This window comes from Gymnogyps californianus, chromosome 4 (assembly GCF_018139145.2).
Source record: "Gymnogyps californianus isolate 813 chromosome 4, ASM1813914v2, whole genome shotgun sequence".
NCBI classification, from domain to species: Eukaryota; Metazoa; Chordata; class Aves; order Accipitriformes; family Cathartidae; genus Gymnogyps; species Gymnogyps californianus.
In genome coordinates, this window is record NC_059474.1 from 64,828,617 (window position 1) to 64,853,203 (window position 24,587).

The window sequence follows — 24,587 nt, forward strand, 5'->3', positions numbered from 1 at the left end:
TCGAGTAGCCTTTTCTCTGGCTGTGAGGTATTTTTTCCTCTTCCCCACAATCCAGAAAGTAAAAGCATCTTACAGTAAAAGCAAAATGATCAAACTCTACAATCACAAAGATAATTCTAAACGAGCAAAGTGTAAAGGTACCAACAACTGCATTTATCTGCTTCTACCCACAAAAGTCTCTGCTGATTTTTTTTTTCAGTTGCTTGAGGTACTTCAACAGAAACTGCAGTAAAACCATCAAGACAGAAAAATTTCTACAATCACCATCTCTTTGAACAGCCTTTAAAAAATAGTAAAGCAAACCAAGTCAAAGTAGTACAACCTGCAATGACTGGTGACACTTGAGTGGTCTGCCCTGTAACAGCTTTGCTATTGATTGGTTTTGCAAAGATCAGCTTGGTGATCACCGGGCCAGAAGTTGGGGTTCGGGTCTTCTTCGCAATCTGAAAGATGGAGGGAAAGAGATCTAAAGTAACTTGAGCATTTTGAATCTAAATTATTGTGTTAAGTACATTAGAAAGTAAAAAGGGCAATACTCGCACACATAATTAGAAGAATACTTTCTTATCTCACATTTCACCTCCATTTCTCACTATGGAGAGAACTAGGATATCATCCATGCCACTTTAGAAAACCAGCCACCAAAGCGGGATAGCCAATCCCTTACAACTTTTTCATAAGAGATATCTCTGTGCAAGCATACCTCATCTTCCAGATGCTGAAATTACTTCTTACATGCCGTTGGTCTATATAAAAATGTTAAAATTAAATGTATAACTCAATTTGAAGCTTTAAAAAAAGTTACTTCTTTTTCAGCCAACCAGGACAAAACTTGCTCGAGCGATTTAAATATGCCAACTACTGCTCTGAAACATCTCTTGACCTATTCTGACATAGCAGCACACTTTTATCCTGCAAATGGGGAAACAGCCTTCCGCAACAGTTCTCAAAAAGTACGTCGATGATCAGTCCCTGAAAGATTTGGGTACTCGCTAGCCAAGAACAAATCAGTTGGCTACTGTCCTGGTTTCGGCTGGGATAGAGTTAATTTTCTTCCTAGTAGCTGGTATAGTGCTATGTTTTGGATTTAGTATGAGAACAATGTTGATAACACACTGATGTTTTTAGTTGTTGCTAAGTAGCGTTTATACTAAGTCAAGGATTTTTCAGCTTCTCATGCCCAGCCAGCAAGAAGGCCGGAGGGGCACAAGAAGCTGCGAGGGGACACAGCCAGGACAGCTGACCCAAACTGGCCAAAGAAATATTCCATACCATATGACATCATGCCCGGTATATAAACTGGGGGGAGCTGGCTGGGAGGGGCGGATAGCTGCTCAGGAACTAACAGCATCGGTCAGCGAGTGGTGAGCAATTGCATTGTGCATCCCTTGTTTTGTATATTCTAATTCATTTAGTATTATTATTGTCATTTTATTATTATTACTACTATTTTTCTTCCTTTCTGTCCTATTAAACTGTCTTTATCTCAGCCCACGAGTTTGGTTTTGTTTTTTTTTCAATTCTCTCCCCCATCCCACCGGATGGGGGGCGTGACCAAGCAGCTGCATTAGTTACTTAGTTGTCGGCTGGGGTTAAACCAGGACAGCTACATCCAGGTACAAGGGGATCTTTTTTTTCCTTCCATGATCTAGTCTCCTGAAACACAGCTGGAGCAGGAACATGTACATGCAATTCGATGAGACAGATCTCTGACTTGAAATCTTTATAAGCAGGGTTTTATAGTCTTACAGGTCTTAAAAAAGACTTTTTCCCCTTTTCCACACTGATAGAAGTTAAATACCAGATGCATTTATCCTAATAGTTTCTATACACGGGCATCCAGCTGGTGAATAGTTCAATTAAGAGGCTGACTTCTTTCAAAGACTATTTTAACCTATTGACTGCAGAGGCTGCCTGCAGATGCAGACTATCACTAGGATCTTCCCTGAGTCCAAGTGAGCACACTGGAAGGCCTTACACTTACCCACCCCACACGTCAGGCCCATACTGCCTCTCCTCCACCACACATGCCCAGCCATATCCCATAGGCACCAGCCACCAACTCCAGCAATATCAGAGAGGCACGACATTGGCATCCATGTGGGGAGCCACCTCTCAAAGGCACAGAACCACCTTTGTTACTTAAGTAGCTAACTGGAGAAATCTCACGGACCTGCAAAGATAACAGATGACAGCTACTTTTAACAGCCCAAGAAAGTTGCAAGTGCTTTAATGAAGCAATTGAGTAGGCTGGATGTTATGGTTTCCTACACAAAACTCTATTTATAGAGTTTGCTGACTGAAAACACCTCCTTTACAGTAGAGTAACGCCAAAACATTCGAAGTATTCAGCAGCACATAATGAATTCCCCAGCTGCCCCTCAAAGAGCACACGTGAGGCTGTTTCAGCTCTCAACAACGCACTCATGGCATGGCCAGGGAAGCTGGAGCTCCCCTCTGCTATGGCACTGGAGCCCTCCAGCCTCCCGTGGAAAGCAAACGTTGCCTCTGCATGCCTGAGCTGTGCCCAGCCAAGGGAAGCCAGCAACGAGCAGCTCTGACACCGGGCAGTGCCAGAAAACAGACCTCATTTAAATGAAGCCATGTGCTGCTCCACAGTTACAATACAAGTGTTCCTCAGATAAAACCTCCACCTCAGACCATTGGCAGGTGAAGGTCATTTGCCCAAATATGCTGCACCCAGGCCACAGTAGCTGCTTTATATGTGGCATACAATAGTCAGGGCTTAAAATGAAACAGAGAAGAAAAAAAACTCGCTCTTTTTGGAAATATATTAACTAAAACCTTGAAACATAAGTTGTTTGAAGAAGGAAGCTTCATTCACAGCCCAGTTTACAAATTTAACTCAAAGCCATTTTAACGTTTCAAGGATTCAGTTCTCTTAGCCCATACACAGCTGACAGATGAGCAGGCATTTTATCAGTAAATTTGTTTTGTAAATTTGCACACATTTTAATTTCTGATAAATTCCCCACATTTCATCTGCTTGATTTGAGATTTCTGTTCTGCTGAAATTAATCTTACCCTGCCATAAGGTATTATTGTAACTCAACTGCTATTGCTTTTACTCTCTGAAGTGAGGGCAAAGTCTGGCTCAGAACATCATCAACATCCAGCAGGAACAGCCAGCTCTGGACAACAGCAGTTGTTTCCCAGTAACAGTCAATATATGTGCTTAAATGACTTAAATGAATGTGTGTAAAATACTAGCTACCCATTAACATGAAGTATTTCAGAAAAAACGTAAAAATCCCAAAACGATAGCTGGTCAACACAAGTAGCCCTGCTTCCCTCAGACTCAACTTGCAATATCCTCCTCAGATAAACTCCCCCCTGCTTTTTGGGTGAACTGTTTGTCTACGAAGAAGGAGGTCTAACAAACAAGTGAATCCCCTCAGGGCTTAGGAAACATGGCAAAACTCAAACATGGTTAGTTATAGGTGAGGAACAGCCCTTGGCCCCCAAGTGCAGGCAAGTGCACTCCTGCCCTTACTTGCTGCCAAGCAAGCCTTTCTGAGGTTTTTGCCACTGGAGCTGATAACCCCAGCCACCTGTAAGAGCCTTCTAGGCATCATTGGGAAACTCACTACCCTCACTACCCATTTCAGTAGAGACTGGAGAAGCCAGAGGAAATAATCAAGATGACAGACTGCCCCTCTGATGCTTCAGAAAGAGCAAGTTCTCTGGAGCCCTCTGCCATTGCCTGTACTAATCACAATAAGCCTAACATTATTCCTCTGCCTATGTAAGCTAAGCATGCTCTCTGCAAGTTACTTTGAATTAGATGGCAAAAATATTTCCTGGAGTAACAAGCTCTTCCATAAGAAAATTATTATATTTAGAAGCACACACCAACCTTCTTCCCTCTACAGAAGTAAAGAGATTTATCTGCAAGCATCTTTAAATAAAGGGTCAATTTGTCTCTTCCTAAGCACTCTCCAATAAACAAATGAACTAGCAAGTTTCTATGGCTGGACTTTGTTTTCAGCTGTCAAACCGTGTTCTATTCATACAGAAAAAGGCACATGCATACGTCGCATTTACTGCTGGACTGAATACCCACATAGTCAACTACTACAAAGGAGCTAACATACTATAAATCCACTCCCTAGATGACCTCATGGGGGCTTGTCCATGTAGCCACGCCCTATGTAATTTATATTTGGCATAATATGAAAAATCAGGGACTCTAGAAATAGAAGAGGAGAACAGTGTACTTCAGAGAAGGTGAAGAAACTGAGCTAGGAATGGGAGTTTGCTCTGAGGTTAGGGAGTGCATGAGGTCGCTCTTCCATGATGAGATGAAGCCACAATGATGCCTTAGCAGTTGTCTTGCCATGGTAGCAACGATGCTACGGACACATAGATTTAACTGCTGAAATGCAGAGCCAGTTACCACATCAAGACAAGTTCAAGTTAAACTAGCTTAGTGACAGCAATGGCGATGGGTCTGGACATCTGGCTGAGTGTCATCTGCAAGGCCAAACTCCTGCTTAATGCACTTGGACTAATGTAGTATACCCGCAGGCACATGATTGTTTTTAAGCCTGTACGCAGGCAGGAGCCACAGGCTGAAAGCAGATGCACTTGCCCAGTAGTTTTGTCCACACATCCACGGCAGTGGTTTCAACTAAATCAGGACAAGCTGCCAAGAGACAGTAATAAACCTCTGGATATAGATGAAGCCCAAGGTCCTGCCACATTTTACACCTCACAGCCTCAGACCTCTAAAATTGTAATCAGAGAGGGAGCCAGATTCCAAGGAACATTTAGCTCAACTCTATCAAGTATGCCTTTTCTCAAGTGCTGAGATTTCAAATGTCACAATTAGATTACAGCAAAGCTAACAATTTCTCTAATGACTTGCAAAGCCCCTATCACAGTGAGGATGTAAGAACAACTAGGGAAAGTTCTTTGTCATCTAATCTTTTACCAATTCACTTTTCAGCACCAAGTCGAACTGCTGTGCTGCCTTGCATCTGAAATACCTGATTCACAAACCCGCAAGAGATAAGTTACACAAGACCCTTGGGAGGCAGGGAGGCATTCACAGCTTCCTTTTCCACCCACTGAAAGGTTGAGAGGCTTGTTCAGGATGACGGGGTAAATGCATGACTTCATTTTCTAAGTCAAGGACTGAAGGCATGAATTACCTCCCCTGTCATTCATGATAGGGTAGACCGTGAATCTCTCACCTGGCCTCATACATCCCTCCGATACTTTAGTAACTTCCTACAAGGAAAAGCACTGTCTGGGAAGTGCTAATGTAATCATCTTCCCTGCAGTATCGGGTACTTATAATCAACTGAACATTGCTTTCTTGCTTTTCATTTCTACTTCCTCCTCTCCTTATAGGAAAAGGATGCCAGGTGTTAAGAATTCAATCTGTTTTGCAAATGGAAACAAAGGTTTAATAAAAAGTGATCACAACAAAACAAATTTACTCAAACTGCAATTAACTAGATTTACAAATGGATGCAAGTCCATTTGTAGCAGTTTCTATTAAGGAACCTGTAGAATTCCTAATGACAAACAGCAGAGGTTAATCGCCAAGTCACTGTATTTCAGTCACTGATGGCACAGGTCATCTCATGCAAGCAAAAGCACATCACAGCTAAGTCATTCTCCTCAGTTCCCTGTATCTGTTACTTGTCAGTGCGTAACTGAAGCCAAGTAACAGGAACTGATCCACTCAAAAGTTCCTATGCTGAGTCAAGAGCAGAGGCTTTTTTGAAAGCTGTAATGACAACCATATCATTAATGATCAAGGTACAAAAATAAAAGTCACTTAAGAAAACTGATGTTTCAAACAGCCATTATTAAACATGTTTTCCACAGGTATGATGTAGCAAAAAAAAAAAAAAAAAAAGGAGAAAGCAGAAATCGGTGCAAGGATCATCTGCAGCTTTAAAACGAACCAACTTGAGAGTTGCTCACATTTGCTTGCCATGAAATACTAGTTGGGGAACTTACCATTCGGCTAATAACATGCTTTAAAAAGTCTGTAATTTTTCATGTGCAGAAAATTAGTTTTTATTAGCATACTTAGAGTTTAATTTCTCTAAATTTCTAATTTAGACTGTAAATATTTTTCCATCATAACCTGCATTGACTTCTTTTCCTTCACTTTCACGAGGTCTTATTTCTGCCTCATTGCCAACTAGAACAAAGTCACTCACATGTAGTTCTGCCATATACCAGATGAAAATCAGACCCTTTGGGTCATAACCCAAGTCTTTTCAACACATTTTCAGATCCCAGCAGATTCTCTGTGGTTTCAAATATCTCAAGATCCATGCCAGAGATCAGGAACAAGACGTTGAAGCATCCAGCTTACGATAGCGTCTAGTCTATCATGTATTAACAAGCTTAACTAGATTTGAGGCAGACAAGATACACCTTTCTGTTCTTTTTCAAATGCTGGAATGTTTTTTTCAGAGAGTTTATTTAAACAAACTAAACGTAGTAGGCAGAAGCTAGTCTTTCATAAAGGAGTAAAGCAGCACTCACTTTCAATAAATAACAACAGGTATATAGAGTTCAATTCAGTCTTCCTGAAAGCATGTAGAATTTATTTTTATAAAATGAAAATAATGGGAAAATTCTCTTCAAATTACTGAATTTTAATAGCTCACTTTCTCTAAGGTAAATCTTAAGTTTCTAGACAGTAGCTAAAGGTAAAGGCATAAACTACTAAATGCATCCACAGATGAAAGCATGGGCTAAAAGCAGCATTGTATTTTTTAATACAAGGAATAAATGCAAAGGCTGAAAGCAACCGTGTGTCAATCAGGGAATGAAATGGACAACAGCTGCAGCAACAAAATTGTTTTTAAAATGTTTCATCAGCATAACTCACTTTACCTGTACTGTTTTCAATTGCTGGGTCTGCAAAACAGAAGGCTGGGCTGCAGTGTTTATCAGCTGACTTCCTTGTGTCAAAGCTGAGACGCCAACAGGTTTCACTTCCGACCGACCTCCAATAACAACTTTGATCTGCTGTCCTTGTACCTTGGAGTCTCCACCTTGGGCTTGGGACGTGGCCTTCTGCGCCTGTGGGAGCTGGCTGTGGGGTAATGCTAAAACAATAGGTTGGCCAGACTTGCCCAAAGTTGTTACAATTAGCTTTTGTCCATCCGGTTTAATACTCTGATTGCCTATTTTAATATCGGCGGTCTTGTTCAGAATAATTTGATTGGGTGATATAGTGACAGGGGTCTGAGCACCAAGTTTATGGAGGCCACTTGGAAAGGTAGGCTTTACTACTGCATTCACATCCGGTTTTGGGGTTGTGGTGTTCACTGTTGTGTCGCCTGAGTGATTGCTGGGTGCAGTAACCGATTCTGTGGTGACTGTGGCCGTAGTCATAGCTGAGGAGTCGCTGGTGGAGCTTATGTTCACTATTTCTTCCAGTTCTGTTTCCATGGGAATAGAATCTCCCATCGGTGACGACACGATAACTGCCTCGATGCTGTCGTCTTCCACCAGAGTTATACCAGTGTCCATTATTTCCTCAGGGAGCAAGCTATTGACTTCTGCTGAAACCACCTCCATTTTAGCAGTTGTGGCAGTGATGACTGGACCAGGTACTGCAATAATATTTTAAAAAGTTATTGGCTTCCAGAAAACATACATTTTCAAAGCTTTATGAATAATATTACCAAGGAAGAAAATATAGTAGCAGAAATTTTTTCAGACTGAAGGTATTGTGCATGCACAGGAGGGATATAATGAAAAAAATTGTTATCAAAACATAACACATTAAGCTGGATTTACTCTCAGTAAGAATTTATATCAAACCTCTTCAACATCATCCATTGAAGTCAAATCAAGGCACTGACTTGCTGTGGATTACCAGTCCACTCTTGACAACACAGTACGCAAAGAAGTACTGTTTCCCCCCCAAGATACAGGCACCTTGTTCACAGACATTTAAGCTTACTGAAATATAAAGCAGGAGTTAAACAGCTTTAAAAATCCAACAGATTATAATGGCTTTTCTCATACATGTCAACATTGATTAGCAGGTTATCTTGCCTCAAGAGACTTGTTATCCATACCAGAAGTAACAGGTTCATATTTGCCAAATCCTCATTTTGGAAATCTCAGAAAAACAAACAGCTGTCTAGTGATGGGCTTTAACAACCCCACAAGCTCAATCAACAGCCCACCTACCCCAGGACTAAGCCAAAGCCCCGCCTTTCCAAGATGAACAGGTAATTCCTCTATGCTGGCCATGAAAAGAGCAGCTCAATATTTTTTTCCTCAATACTCACAAGAAAATATAATGCCCAAATTCATGATTAATTTGAAGTGTGTTCTAAACACAAAACAAAGAACACCCAATCTGAAAGAAAACAGAATTTTTTAAGCTGACTAGTAAGAGTGACAAATTTATATTTAAAAAACCTACAGTGAGATTCAACGCCAGAGTCACTTCCCACTTGAGAAACCTTAAAGACATTGCTGGAAATGGTCACATCTATCATTCCTGCTAAAACTGTATCACTGTCAGAGGCTGAAAACAGATCAGCTTAATAAGGCATTTTCCCCACTTGCTGACCCCATCAGCATGCTGGGGCACTGGATGGGCGAGCATACTGCGCATGTGTACACACTCTCAAGTACTCATTATACGCTCAAGAGGACAGGATCCTTGCAAATTCAGTTTCCTACTTGCTAGGAAAAGCATAGCTGAGTTATTCGTGCTAAGCGACACTCATAATTAAGGAACTGTGCCACTAAAAACACTGACCAAATGCCAAGGTGACATTGATTCCTCCGCAGTCATTGTGGTTCCATTTTGCACGGCAACTAACTACAGAACAGCTGCATTTCACCCACAAGGTAGAAGGATGGGGGAAAATCCCTGCTATAATCTACCTAGTTTCCATGCCGAGCTCAGGAGGCTGTGCTTGAGTAGTCCATGGCCTTCCTGATCGTGAAGGGTGCCATCCTGATTCCCCTCATCTCCAGAGTACAAGCCATATCAAACTGCCATGATACGCAAGAAGCCTGAGCTGTGAAAGAACTTGTTCAGATGACTGACGGTCAAGCTCACACACAGCTCACTTATTGGCAGGCATTTAAAGATACAAAGTTATCTGATGTCACTGCCAGAAGTACCTCCTTTGGAAAGCATTTCTCTCAAAGTAATGCCAGTACAGCTTGCAGTGATGCCAGCCCCGGTAACTAACACTAGACAAAACAGCTTACTCCTAAGGACACATTAGTAATAGTATTGCATTGCTGTCTTAAAGTCAAATTGGTTAACTGCATATGAGATTACGCAAAAATAAGAATAGTAAAAGCAGACTGTTTCAGCATATGTTAAGGCCACTAGCTCTCCTCCTGAGCTGTGTCACTTTATCGTCTCCTCATCAACCGGCATGGGCTTGGGTCTTGGATCTCACAACTTCAAACTATTTTGGACAAAAAAAACCCCTCATCATCCTGTTCTATACTGACAAGCACAAGGGGCTTGGATCCAGAAGTTAGACTCCTAGGGTCAACCACAATCCAAATAATGATTGCCTCCATGTTTGAAAAGGAGGGAATCATCTAAACCAGACAGTGGAAAAATCACCAGATTCAGTAATGACAAGTAATTTTAAATTACTTGCTTTTGGTTTGCATTTGTACATGTTATTCCCTAACAGAAAGGTCATTCTTAGTATCTTTTAACAGTATGACCATAAAGTATTTGCATATATTTAAGTAGTTATACAGTTCAACAGTTATTTATATTCTTCATTCTTACCATTTGGTTATGTTACAAAGCAGTAAATGGTTATTAAATACCATTATCTAGTTGAAAGATATTTATATTAAAATGCTCAGAGTCAGGGTTTTAAACAGCTTTCTGACTTCAAGCAAACCACTTGCAAGTCAGAATGCAGAAGGAAAAGAAATACATTACATCAAGTCTGGAATCAGAAACTGACAAGTTAAAAGAAAAGAAACATTACGCACAGTTACTGGATTAACAGCTTATGGCCATCACATTGGAAGATTTTACAGTTATTAGGCCTCAATTTTACAGTTGGCTTCCATTAATGCATTCAGGCTACTGTCATCAACAGCAGCAAGAAAAGAACCACAACACAACCCACTTGTTCTATTTCTTCATTGCTTATTGGATATGACTGAAAGAGATACATGAAATGCAACAATGAAAATCTCTTCCTAGCTATATGAGAGGCTGCTGTAGTCAAAGGCAGCTTCAACATCCCAGCAGATTTTACTTCTAGGTATTTAGCCAGGATTTCTCAGCAGTTCACCTGTTTATTTTTTCCTAATGCTTTTACATCAAACATACACTGTTTCCATTTTTCCAGCTCCTCTACTAAAGTGATTTCCAACAGTAAAAGCATGCCAACCTCTTAAGATTCTAACAGCTTTGAGATCTTCAAGACAGGGTAGAGAATTATTTTAGCTATTTAGAAAGACTTGAAAGTTTCCTTTGCTTCAGCAATTATACTTTGAGTCACTTGATAATGCAAGAGTTGTACCTACAACCCCCCCAAAAGATGCATCAGTAAGTGTTTACACTTATTTAGCTCAAAATCTGAAGGAAAAAACAATCTAAACCAAGGAAGTGGATAAGCACAGTATCAGACCGGGGAACTCCACAAAAATTCTAGGATCAGATTACTAAATAGATAACTTCAGCCTACAAAATAACGGCCATACAACTAAATTAAAAGCTCAAGAAGAAATTCACGTAATGAAGATTTGTTTAGAAAAAGACTGTCCCAGCATAGCTCAGGACACCCAACCAGCCAAACGCATATAAAAAATTAGGGACTAAAGCATATTTGTCAGCAAAGTCTTGGAGCAACGACTCTGAAAAATGCTAGGTACTGGTAGGAGGATGACAGGGACAAAAGCTCAGCTTGAGTGAACCACCTCTGATCATCTTACCCATAGCACAGATCTCGATACATGATATTCACAAAGAAGAACATATATATATAAAATGTCATAAAGGGTAAAGGAGATTTATAAGGAAGAGGATAAAGAATGCCATCATTGTTGGCAAAAATACAGAAAGGTGTCTGACAGGTACCTGTGAACTTTGATCTGTTTTTTCCTTTTCTGTCACTAGTATGTCAGTGCAGAATCTTTAAGAAACTAACAGTTAAAGTGTTGAGCTCAATTATATCAACACTTTTGTTGATAAAACATGAAAAGAAGCCACACTAAACAGGAAAATCAAAAGAATCAATAGAATAAAGCACACGGATCTGCAAACAAGTAAAAAAAATGCAAGATATAACAATGCCTGTATTTTACAGTAACTAACTGCATCTTATTACGTCTCCAGAAATGCCCCCATTTCAATAAGATAAGAATAGCTAACCTTCCAGTCTGCAACCATGAGCAGTTCAAGTGCAGCACTTACATGAGGATATGTTACAAAATCATCAGCGAGGCTATGTACTGCAAGGAAAACTGTTCAGAAATTCAGATTACTCAGAAATAAGGCTGCCGAGACCAACTTTACAGGATGTCCTCAGATAGTACTGCATGTTAGCAAGGTCATCACAATGAAGCAGCAGACCAAGGGACTCGTCACCATTTGTGGCCCCATTAGGGGTCCCCTTCCTGTTCTCTTCTCAGTACACAGCACAAGCCTGGTGGCGCTCAGCCATGGGAAGACTGTGGTATAACTTGACAGGGTTAAGAACATTGGCCAGACCTGCGTTAAGTCATTGGCGATGTTCATTTTAAACTAAATTCTGAAGTGTCACTTTCACCAGAAAATAGGGAAATCAAATCAGTAACAGCTTTTGTATGAGCACCTATCTCAAAGTGCAAAAAACCCCACCCCAAAATCAAAAGCTTCATAAATGCATTAAATCCAACGTAGCCTCTAAAATAGCAAGGATTCTCTTGGGATCAGTAAAACTGTTGCTGCTTGCTAAGCAAATGCTAACTGAAACGAAGTCTCTTTGCCAGATACAGCAGCTAGTAGTTCTTTAAAGCTGGGATAGATGCACACGCTTAAGCGTAGCATTATTAAGAGCCAGCAAGGGCAAATACTTTCAACTTCCTGAGCTAGGAACTGCAAAAACCCTTAAAAAGAAGTATGAAGAGGAACAATGAAATACAACAAAAAATCCCTACCCTCAAGAGGTCACCACTGAGGTGACTGTCCAGGAGACAAATCACATGGACACGTCTAGCATATGTGAAACTAGTTACTACATCACTAACCATGAGAAGATGGAAATATGACCATATATTCATTATTACAATTTTCTTCCTGAGAGATGTAACACAGGATACAGTTTTGCAGCTCCCAAAAAACAGAAAATCAGAATCCTTGCATTAAGGGACTTATACGTGTCTCTACACACCCTTGGTGCTGCAAAAGGCCAAGTCTTTTCCAAAGATTAATAAAGTTAAGAGGACATTATTAGCTTTTAAGAGAATCAAGCCGCATGCCTAATAATTTGTGAAGTGTAAGGGAGAACACCAATAGTTACAGTATCTCTCAAGGGATTTACTAAGCCAGGTGGAGGGGAACGAGGCTGGAAACTAGGGTCAGATAAATGGCAGAAAAGTAATAGTGGACAACCTAACAAGTAATTGTTCACTGCAAGTACAATGGACTCTAAACACAAATGTAGGGGGAAAAACCAAAAGAATACAGTATCACCAGTTAGCCAATACAAAAGGGGTAACATTTGGCATTTCCTTTGCAGAGACAAAGATGTGACACCACCATCACTTCTCTTTCAAATAAAGGTGGAGCAGGGGACTGTCAGCAGGCTATGGCTCAGATCTGAGGGTTTTAAAATTCAAAAAGCCCACAATACTTGTATGAAGTTACATTCATAAAAATCAGCATATTTCTCTTAACTAGTAAAGGTTTAAAAACATAATTTATTTCATTCCTAAATCCATTCATTAGAACAAAGGCAAGAGCAGGAGGAAGTAGGGGAAATACAGAATGGATCCTTGATGATTTATCTGAGAAGCATGAGATGCTGTCAGCCACGTGGAATCAAAGTTTAGGTGCTTAAATGCTTTTCAAATTTTTCAGCTTCTGCTTATCTGCCCTCTCCAATAGTGGCGATATGTAAACTCCAGAAGGCTGCTGAGCTGAAAAAATCCAATTTTTTTGGTCTTAATACTTACAGACTAAGCAGTTTAAAATTACCAGGCCTCAAGTAGTTGGAAGCTGCCACAAAAGAGAGATCCAAGTACGATCCAGTGGGAACACTGCAGTAGCAATTCATTCACCTGCTCCCATTCCCCTTCCTAATCTTCCAGCTCTTGGGATGGAGGGGGAAAAAAAAAAAAAAAAGCATCTTGCAATTATTCAACCATGGAACAGTTACTAAGTTCTCCATGCTGCTATCATTGACATATAACACTACAAAATATTGGCAAGGACAGTTAAAACACAACGAGCCAAAAAACCCAGAGGAACAAACAGAAGATGTTCTTTGTAGACATGCTGTAAAAAAAATAAAAATCTTTTACTTAAGTTTTCAAAAATTCATGTCCTATTGTCTTCAAAACAGAAGTTTTACCAACATATTGATACAAAATACACTGCCTTCACCACAAAAATCTTTAGTTGATCATACCCAAAGCTTTAGAAGCAATGCACACAACATGACCACATCTTCTTCCTTCACCACAACCGGTGTTACAAATATACTTTAAGACTCAGCTATCCTGTGACCTGTAGCTGTTTTCTTCACATCAAAATTAATTCTCACATACAAGAAATCACAGCATGCTACCACAGAAATTAGATTTCACACACTGAGTACAAAATAATTTTTACAATCAAACTAACAAAAACTTTAGATATAGTACATAACCAAAAATCCCCATGAGTCAGAGACCCTTTCAGGCAAAACGGAAGCTAGAGGGAAAGAGGAAAAAAGCCACAACTAAGTTTTTGATGAAAGCAGCATGTCATACAAATTGTAAATGGTTGAATTACATTACACATACATGTGAGTGCACTGCTTGCTAGAAAACTAGCATTTTAAAACACTCAGATACCTAACTCCAGATTGGACAACCCCCTTTTTGCCACAAGAAAAAAAATGTTACATTGCCCAAATGTACCATCAATTACAAAACAAGGTTAGTAAGGAAGAACATTCTAGCCATTGTGAGGTACTGAGTAGTATTACTGAAAAAAACTCCAACAGAACTCCAAGCACTCACCCAGAATCATTAGTATCTAGAAAACTAAACCACTTAAAGGTCAAATTACTTTCCCATGCATGGCTCACAGCTGTTACCTAGCTCTCACATGCTAGTTAAATGTCCATTAAGAAGGGGACAAAAACATACCATTTTACTAATATTAGTCTGCATTTCAAGCCATGTCTACATTTCAAATTTGCATAGATATCTATCTATCTCATAATCATCAGTCAACACTTTCAGCGTTTGTTCACAGTAAACTATTTGTGGCTCACAGTAAGCCGAAAACTTAGACTTCCATGTCGTTCTGAAGATGGACCAGGATCAGCAAGCTGATGATAAATCTGCTTCTCGACAACTACTTAGTGCCCTTTAAGGGTCTAATCCTCACCGGTGCTAAGTAAGCTCCAGAGTGCACTGAAGAGCCAAGGCATTACTATTATGCGAACACTGCCTGTTGATCTAACAGTGTGATGTTCTGCAGAAGTAAAAGAACATCAATATGTGTGTGTTTTTCAAATGACTGGTATGTCCAGGCTAAGAAGGCAGAAATAGAGAAGTAATCAGGATAGCCATTTATGCTCTAATAACCAAAAATTCATGCATTCGACCACAGAAAGATATTCCATACACATCTGTACATCCTCCTTTTCTCTTAAAAAGGAGTGTTGAAGGTCACTTTATCATGGTAAGGTTAAAGTCTTAAACACTGCTTGTTTAGGACACACCTTCCTTACAGCAACTTTCCAGGAAAGAACTGGAAATAACATTCATTGCAGCAGAACACTTCAAGGCAGTTCAGTTTGCTTTCCGTAACTGGAAACAATGTTCTACTTTCAAGCAGAGTTTCATGTAAACTAAAAATAAAATAGAAACCAAAAATCAGAACATTTCCCTTCACCCTTCCCTTGGTTTGCATGCCAGTTTCAGTCATTTTCACAACATTGTAGTACAAAAGCTGAAAAACAAAACTGCACAGGTGTTCTTATGATCATTAAACACATTCTGAAGGTGTTCACTGCCATGAACAATCTGATATTTGGGTTTGTAGATTCCAGGGCCTTTCCATTTAATGAAGCATTTCTAACCTTATGTTGTATGCAAACTTTGTGGTGATACCAAAAGAAATAATTTGAAGTTATTTTAGGGGTTATTTTATTTTCTGCAGTGTTTAGGAGGCCAAAATTAAAGCATTAAGAAACTGAAGGTAAAATGAATATATACGTAGTGAACTTAGCTTGACTGAAAAAAAAAACCAAACCCTTAACAAATGTGCAAAGTACTTATCACTAGGCCCAAGAAACGCAGATTTCGGTCTTTTAAATACAGCTTGAAATAAAGGTCTTGCTTTCCAAATTCCAGACACCTCTTGAGTGTGGGGCTACAGAATAATTCAGAACACACAGCAATATCACACCAAGAACACTTAAAAACAACAAGCATGAAAAGTGCCATCATAGGCTTGATATCTAGCTCCCCACAGACTTTTAACAGGTGTTATCATAGTAGGCACCTTTTAAGATTAGGCTTGCTGCCAGCAGTTTCAGCAGGAGTGCATTTTAGCGCTCTATTTATGAGCAAAGGTTCATCACAACAGAATTGTAACCTACCAATTTTATTGAGACTTTGCAAATCAGGAAGCACAATGATTATGCAGTGCAATACATTCAGCAGCACTGCCCAGTCAGAAGGTACAATACACGAAGTTCATTCTAACCGGAACAAAAACACATGCAACACTGATTTCAGTGGGGTATTTAATTTTCAAAAATATGCTAACATGGCACAGAAAAGCATTCTGTCCTAAAAACTTAATTCCTTATGTGTCTTATGCAATCATATGATTATTTTCAAGTCAGAAGAACACAGAGAGGAAAACCAGATAAAAATCTAAGACCATAAACTGCAATGCTTTCAGGGTAGTGCTGTCAAGATTTGGACAGCAGTGAAAGCTGTTATGGCCACTACAGCTTTTTAAACTTACCCTAGAAGTCTAAGTTGGCTTTCTTCATTTTTTAGTCCAACGGAGCATTGAAAGAAAAGCAAAAATAGCTCAAGTTATATTGCAGTGATTCGCCAGAAAACATGCTTCTAGCTGCAGATCTCAGCAGCTCTACCAGCCTTAAACATGACAACACTTAACAAGTACAGAATATATTTACTTGCAGAAGAACTGAGCTGAAGATAAATAGCTCTCCCACAGGCAAACCGTGACTTGGTTCAGATGCCAAAAAACACTATTACTCCCTCCCTCCCACTTTAATCTCTAGATAAAGCACCTCCATATTCCTTTTGGGGAAAACTTATTTAAATAACCAGGACTGTGCAAGAGCTGACTGGCTTTTGTGGAATGAAATTCCACATTAAGATTTTGAGTCAAGATATCAATTCAATAGGAGAAATGGGAATTTCAGTGAAATCTTCATCTCTGCTCCAGAACCATGTGGGCCACTTCTGCAGGCTTCTCAGACCTCTGAAGTCTCATTTATCATAACACAAAAGGTTGAAGAGCTTCTGAAACACAAACTGCTAAGTTTCATTAGGTGTACACAAGAAAACCAACAGTTAAGCTTTTGGATAAACACACACACACACAAAAATCTTACAGACAGGACAAGCCAAGGAGAAGCATTTCAGTGACCAGGACAACATATTATCTCTTACAACCTTTGTTTTCAATATCCTGAAAAGTGACACAGAGAGATATTTACTGTATCTTACTCTATCCCTGGAGATGCTTTATGCCAGACAGCATACCAAGGCCTCCTGGAAGGAAAAGTTCTTTGCATGCACCCTCCATGCTCTTCAGTATGTCCCTCCCTGTCCTTACAGGATACCCTTCCCAATTTGACTTCCACGGCAAACATGCTCTACCACCAGTTGGACAAGTCACCACTACACTGTCTGAGCTGAAATGGATCCAGAAGGTTCACCTCATTCTCAGAATTAATAAGAGAAGAAAGAATTATATGCAAACCCTTAATTGTGTTTCTCCATGGAAAAAGTTTTCTTTTTTTTATGTTGCAAGATCACCTAGCTCATAGTTTCCCTCTTTACTACATCTAAAACAACTTTGGATACACAAAAGAAGCTTTTGCCAACTGTCAGTTTATAATTTTGGGGATTGGAGATTAACAGTGTTGTTATATATGACGGGACATCAAAGCTGATCTGTAGCCTTCGCAGGTTAGCTGCTGTGACTCAGCTGCCCTAGTCAATTGCTACACTGTGTTAAAGCACCACATACCCACAACTAGCTGAACCCACCTGAATCAGAGGGTGTCTCAGCACCTCAGTAAGTTCCCCCAGAATCCAGCTCAGGACATGCACCCAAACAGCTGTGTCAAACTGTGCAGTCTATCAAAACCAACTGAGCAGCAGCAACATAACTTATAAGTGACTATGGGATGAGTTTGTGCGAAATTGTATAGCATCTGCATTGTTGAGGGCAATCTAGGTTCTTATTATCTGGACAACTAAGAGATAACTCTCTTCCAAGGACAAAGCTTATTTTGCAGCCATAAACAAATATTGGAGGCAGAAGCAAATGTAACAACTCGTGATAACAACATCATTAAGAATTTTTGTTAAGAATCCAGGGCAACCAACTTGTCAAAGCTTTTTATTCAATATACGTCCTTTTGCTGACATAACACCAAAACTCACCTTCCTGTTCAACAGAGAGAAAGAGCTCTTATTTTTCCCAGTCATTCCAGTAGTAATGGTAAAAATTCACAAGTAGCCTCCTTCTTTCATGTTTTCTGCTTCTCTCCTGGGAGAATCCATAGCTCATATGCAATTGTTTATTTTTTTCTTCACAGGAAACAGAAGTGACCACCTTTGCTAATATCATTGTAGGTGCTAAATTGACTACAGCCTTGTTGGTCCCTCTGCTGCAGCCAGTTTGCAGCGCTGGCACCAGAACTATTCTTTGCAAGTGGAAAAAACCACTCTTCATTTAATGTTCCAGACACTAACCCAGCAAATAGAAGAAACTTATTTCAAGAAAAGATTAAATACACTACATAAAAACACAAGGCTCATAGTTCCCACAGATTCTTGACTGCTTGCTAGTGCAAGTGACATAGAACACCTATGCAAAGCAGAAACAAGCTACAGTCAAGAAAGTGAAGGTCACTTGTTTGCCGAAGTTGATTTCAAAGGGAAAAAAAACTTCGAGAAACAAATAATTTTATTGAGTCATTTCATAACCAAAACAAAATAACATGCTAGTTCATTTCCTTGTTTGCTGTGTTCTCCCATCCCTTTTTGCCAAGTACATACAAGCACAAATCAACTATTCCAGGCAACTGAAATTCACAAAGATCAATGGCACAAAAAGAAAGGAAATGCAGTTCTTAAGAAACTCTTGACACTGGACGTGTTTTCTCTCATTTGCTAGAAAAGCCTTCACAGAAGCATATGTATACCCAAGATTCATCCCATACTGCTGGCATATTATCAAATGAAAGACCACAACTGCACACATATGCAATCTTACTGTACTAAAATTCTCCTAATTAATTGCCATCCTTCAATTTTGCTACCATCTCAATAATGAGTAAAATAGTGTTATTCATTTTATGCATTCCCATTTTCTTACTCTCTCTGACACTCTACGTTTTGTCTCTAAAATTGAAAGGTTTGTTTTGTTGTAAAGCAAAGAATTACAAAATCACTCAGCACTGCATTTTTTCAACAGTGAGTCTTTTGTTTAAGCTTACTGAGCTAGAGATTGCCTTAAAAAATACGTCATGAAACCAAAAAAAGATTAATCCGTAAGAAAGCTATGATTAACAAAGGTAAGTGGAAAAATTAATCATCTAAGACTGCAAACTCACCATGTTTGCATATGTAACAGCACAGTGAAAGCAAATCGTTTTAACACAGTAACAAAACATGCATGTGGAACACAGACAATATAATTTCCATTCTCTTTCCCACTCTCTACAGAAGACAAGATATGGAGGCAGTTTGTCTGCACGTTTCCCAGAGGACCATGGTTCTAGATTTATCAAATACAATACCAATGGCAAATTATAGCAAGGAAAAAGCCCCAACCTTACTCCTTATCAAACACTGAATACACAACTAGTGTAAGCATCCAGTCTTTTTTCATCGGTTACAAGGAAACTAAGAAAATTTCTTTTACTAAGAAAATATCAGGTGTTCTTCACCACAAATGTAACCATCTACAGTTGCCAAATTCAACATAATAGTTCCCAAGACAACCATAATTCACTCAACCAATGCACACCGTTCCCTTCCCATTAATCTACATTCTGTTAAGTGAATGCTCCCTACGTGATGCACCATACATACAACTGTGTGCAGTGTATCACAGGAATGGGCAAGGTACACAAATTAGCAACTCCTATGCAATTAAAGTAACAGTTATCAAGAGACATGGATATGAGAGCTTTATATTACACAGTTAAGGTTTTAGGTTTTTTTTTCCCATGGGAAGAAAGATTAAGCTCATGTCACCACTGCCATGTTTATAATAGAGGTGCTAGCTGTTTTCTTTTTAAGAATGGCTGGAGGAAAAAAACCCAAACAAACCAACCACTTGCCCGCATACCTTTTATGAGGAGATCCTTCTTCCCTTGGCAAGTTCTGGGTAACTTAAGCTTCCATCATAATTTTAAAAGGAAAACCAACAGCCAAAAAACCTCATCTGTCAACAAACTGGTAATTACATACTAATAAAACAAGAACCTGCTACAATTTTTTAGGATTTGCTGTGAAAAACATCCTAGCAATATCTTTATTGCACTGTTATTTCAAATAGCATCCTCTGCTACTTTGACTACTGTGTGCACGTGATCAGCAGCATTACTTCCCTTACACTCCAATTCCCTGTATGTAATAGCCAGCACTACTGCTAAAGCTCTCCTGTCCTCCTTTGGCATCTGCCTATTCATTTCCATACAAACATTTTCACTCCTCCTTGTGCTAGCAAACATTTATGTAGCTGCAAGGGCAGCCCAGACAAAGGAACCAAGCTGGGTTAAAGCTAGCCATCCAAACCAATCTGTGGGCTGTCACAGCCCCGCTTTCTCCACGCTGCTGATGCTGTTCATCCCAGGAAGAAAAGTACCCCACAAAGTAGTGAGCAAATTCTGATAGGTCAGTGTGCTGAGATAGCTCAGTTCAAAGTCTATGAGCACCAGAACAGCACTAAGGAATCGCACCAGAGCCAACAATCCAGCTAGGTCAGGGGGCTGGGGAAACCCAGGAGCATCCCTCCCCTCCCAGCTTGGCATTTATACTCCCTGCACAGAGGGAAGGGGAAGAGTACAACCAACTCTTTCAGTGGTGGCAGAACACTAGACTAGTCAGGCCATTTTGTGTAGATTCACTCCAACCTAGAACAAAAGCCAGGTTAGTTTTAATGCAGATCAGTCTTTAACTGTGGTCTATGTGTAGCTGCTTAAATGCTTACAAAGCACAAGAGAAGGGGAAAGCATGGAAGAGTAAGAAGCTGCCAGGGAAGAGCAGAGCCATCCTCCTCGCCAGCAAAGCAGCAACAAGTGCTCATGGGATTATAGCAGTGCATAGCCACATCTTCTCCCAAATAAATGGGAGAGTAACAATTAGGACAAAAAACATTGAAAGCAAGTACAAAACTACAAAAGCTGTCAGGAAAGCTCTGCCCAGGCACTACAATGTTAACAACTAACTAGATTTTAAAACAGAAAGCTTTCACTTGTTTGCAGATTGTGTCTCCTGTTTCATTCAAATATTTGGGGGGGTGGGGGGGGGGAGAGCAGATTAAGCTATATAGGGAGACCTGAGACCACGGGGAACTTTTTGATAAAAATAATATAAAAAAAAAAAACGAACAAAAGACCCTGAAAAACTTTTCACAGGAACAACAGATTCATCTAAAGAAGTTTCTAAAACATTCTTCAGATAGGCTTCTTGAGTCCATAGCAGAAACTGCTGTTACTCCAAATGAAGAAAAAAAACCCCAGCCAGACCATAGAGGTGGGGATTAGGTATGTACCTGGAACTCGTACGACAGATCAGAGCAGAGCCCAAAACCAAGGACATAACCCTCATGTGGGCAGCAACATGTTTGATTGCAGAAGTACGGCTTGTGAAGGGGAACAACACACAAGTTGGAGGAGTTAAGGAGTCACTAATCTACATCCGAATCTGGAATATGAGAAACCTGAATCTCTTGCATCATGTAGCTATGTGCCCCCATCACTGATCAAGGGATTATTCTGGCAGTCTCATTCTTTCTCGTGCAAGAAAAACGTTTATGTTTTCTAATGTTGTCAAGTGAGCAAGCCTAGTCACAGGCTGTACTGAAAGCCACATGCTGCTTACTGGTTTTCTAAGCAACTGAGGAAACCAAGCTACTCAAATGTAAGGCCTGGCAGAACACAAACCCTTGAATCAAGAGTTCAAGAAACGTTTTCCACTTATTGGGAACTCCTGCAGCTAAGAATAAAAAAAAAAAACCAAACCCAACCATGAGTTTGTCTCCTAGGTACTTGTTACGAATCCCACCATTGTAGTATACAAATTCTGTAGGACATTAAGATGTGCTTCCAACAGCATGTGAAGCAAGAAAGCACTACCTCTATAGCACAGGAAGGGAACAGAAGCACAAGCAGACCAAGTGACAGATAAGGAAGCACAGTTTGCTGCTGAAGCAGAAATCAAACCCGCGGCCCCCCCCCCCCCTTACTTTTTTTTCCCCATTAAGTATTTCTCAAACAAGTGTAAGTGGAAAAGAATCTACGGGGCTTTGACTGCTTTTCAAAACCTAAAATAAAAGATACCCCAACGTATGAGATAATGTCTCTAAGGCTGAAATCTGACAGCACTCTTCATCGCCACGCTTCAAATTTACCTGCGGTTAGCAGATACTCAACCTGAAACCAGTTAAAGCTTTTTGAGAGTTCTAGCTGAACAGAGCATTCAGTTACAAACTATCTGAGCTTGGACATCACAGAAGTATGAGCAAACCAAACAACAGCAGATAGTTCTTGATACATAATCTGAACAATCGACCTTGCATAACAAACTTTTGAAACTTACCACATTACAACAAGCATGAAGTACCTTTTTAACCCATTAGAGAAGATGGGCTGTATTTTCTAACATACTCTTCAAGCCAGCCTTTAAGAGTGCTTGGCCTACAGAGCAATACAGCCATACATCTCTCTGTAGGTTGATACAAGTCTGTACAAGGCATGTAACCAACAGTTACCACTTGCTGACACATATGTAAACTGGATGTCTTGGGGAATAAAAAAAGACAAGTCTAAGGCATTTTATTTTATGAAAGGATTCCCCTGACAGAAGAAATATTCTCAGCTGGTAACCCGCTATTCTTCTTGCCTCCAATAAGCCAAAAAGCTATTGTGAATGAGCTAACCACACGCACAAGGTATTGCCTGTTATTGCCAGCTTTATGTAAACATTGCAAAGAATATTCCAAATTATTTTTCTATATTCAGTATTTTCTACAATAACTGTAATATATTTCAAGCAACTGTTCAGAAGGATGAACCTAATGAAAGATCATTCAAATATCTGTTCTGTCTTCACTTGAAATCTTAAGTCTGAGAGTTTTCCTCCTGTTCACACTACATCCCAGTGGGCAATTTCACATGCTCTCAATGCCACAGCGCTTTCCAGAACTCAAAACCTTCATACCAAACGTTATGTAATTAGCACACAATGTGCTTCAAAGTCAAGGCCACAAATAATTAATAACGCATTCTGACCGCCCATATACCTCGTAACAAGCAAGAGTGATGAACAGAGAAGCTGGGACTATCCCAAAAGATGGTCCAGTTAAATTCACTTCGAACTCGGAGGCTGTCCACAGCCGTGCTGCACACTGAAGGCACAGGTACGCCCTCGCACTTGGGTGAGTTAAGGAAGTGGGGAAAACACCCTACGCCGTTTTCACTGCAGCCTGCTCTGCAGGGCAGAGCCCGAGCGAGCATCCCCGCAGACAAAGGCAGGACCTCCTCATCCCGGACCAAGTCCTGCGCAGCCCTGGCAGGTCCTCAAGGGGCAGTCCGGCCCGCTCCGGCGGCCCATGCCGGCAAGTTTGGCGAGGAGAGCGTCCCCAGGCCTAAGCCAGCCGCCACCGCGTCCCGCCGCCGCCACAGCCAGAGGCCCCGGACCGCCCGGCCCCGAGGGCTCCCCATCGCCCGATGCGGTGTCCCGTGGGCCAGAGAAGCCGGGCCCCACCAGCCCCAGGCCCAGCGAGGCGAGCCCCAGCGGCCGCGACCGCTGGCATCGCGCGACGCCGGCAACGGCCGCCTCCCCCCCATCGCGACCGTTACCACCGCGCGCCCCCCGGGGCCTCACCTCATCGGCGGGCGGCGCGGGGGCGGCCGGGAGCCGCCGGGCTCCGTCAGCGGCCGCCACCGTATTTCGAAAGATCCGCCATATTCACCCCGTCACCACCGCCCCCGCGGCCCGCCCCCGCCGCACCTGCCCCCGCCGCACCGCCCGGGCGCTCCGCCCCGAGCTGCCCCGCCGCCAAACCCCAACTGCTTCCGGACCGGCAGGGAAGGGGGCGGCGGCGGGTCCCGCGCAGACACCCGGTCCGAGGAGGAAGCCTCGCCGCCGGCCCCCCACCGCTCCCCGGGTCCATTTTAACCCCACCGCTCCGCTGCAGCTTTGGGCGCAGCTAATCTCAGCGAGCAGCGGTGGTGAGACCCGCCGAGCGGGCATCCCCCGCGGCGGAGGGGCGACCGGGACGGCTGTCCCCGCAAGCCCAGGGAGGTCGGCGGGGCCGCCCGGGAGCCCGCCCTGCCGCGGGGAGCGCGCCCAGCCGGGCCGGGCCTGTGCCTTCCCGGCAGCAGACGGCTGTCAGCGCTTCGCCGCTCCCTCCCGGGCTCCGCCGCTCCCTCCCCGCCAGCGAGGCCGGGCCCGCACCCCCTTCTTCGTCCTCCCGCCGCCGCTTTCCCGCCCGTCGCACTCACCGGGCGGGCGGGCGCTCTTCCTCCTCCGTTGCCGCCGCTACCGATACCTCTCGCCGTCGCCGCACGCGCTCCGCGCCTCGCGCCGCCGCCGCCCCCCGCCCCCTTCCACTCCGCTACCGCGCCCGGCGGCCGCGGCGGCGGCAGCGCCCGCGACGAAGCCGCCGTGTTTGTTCAAAATCACGCGCCCCGCGCCATTCCCTCGCCGCATCCCATAATACTGCGCCGCGCCGCCCTGGCAACCGCCGGCGCAGCGCCCCGCGCGCGCGCGCCCCGCCTCCGCCCCGCGTTTCCGGGCCCGCCCCACCCGCGCCGGGCCTCCCGCTTCCGGGGCCGCGCGCGCCACTCGAGGAGAACCCAGCGTTGCCCCGCGTTGAGGCCGCCGACACGCGCACACAGCTACGCGCGATTATATACGTATATATCTCT

At 42.1% G+C, this 24,587-nt stretch overlaps 1 protein-coding gene across 4 annotated transcripts in view; it reads right to left on the reverse strand.

Moving 5' to 3' along the window:
* Window positions 1-24,251, reverse strand: part of LIN54 (lin-54 DREAM MuvB core complex component) — a 42,869-nt gene extending 18,618 nt beyond the window's left edge. For 2 of the 4 annotated variants that reach the window (XM_050895484.1, XM_050895482.1), the window contains exons 1-3: window positions 24,162-24,251; window positions 6,886-7,610; window positions 323-443 (exon numbers count right to left, since the gene is read on the reverse strand). In XM_050895484.1, coding sequence (XP_050751441.1) covers window positions 323-443; window positions 6,886-7,575 — 811 coding nt within the window. In that variant the 5' untranslated portion in view covers window positions 7,576-7,610; window positions 24,162-24,251. Of the gene's footprint in view, window positions 1-322; window positions 444-6,885; window positions 7,612-13,167; window positions 13,196-24,161 lie in introns of those variants that run through there. The other 2 variants (XM_050895483.1, XM_050895486.1) reach the window with 2 other exon arrangements.
* Between the last annotated feature and the right edge of the window lie 336 nt (window positions 24,252-24,587).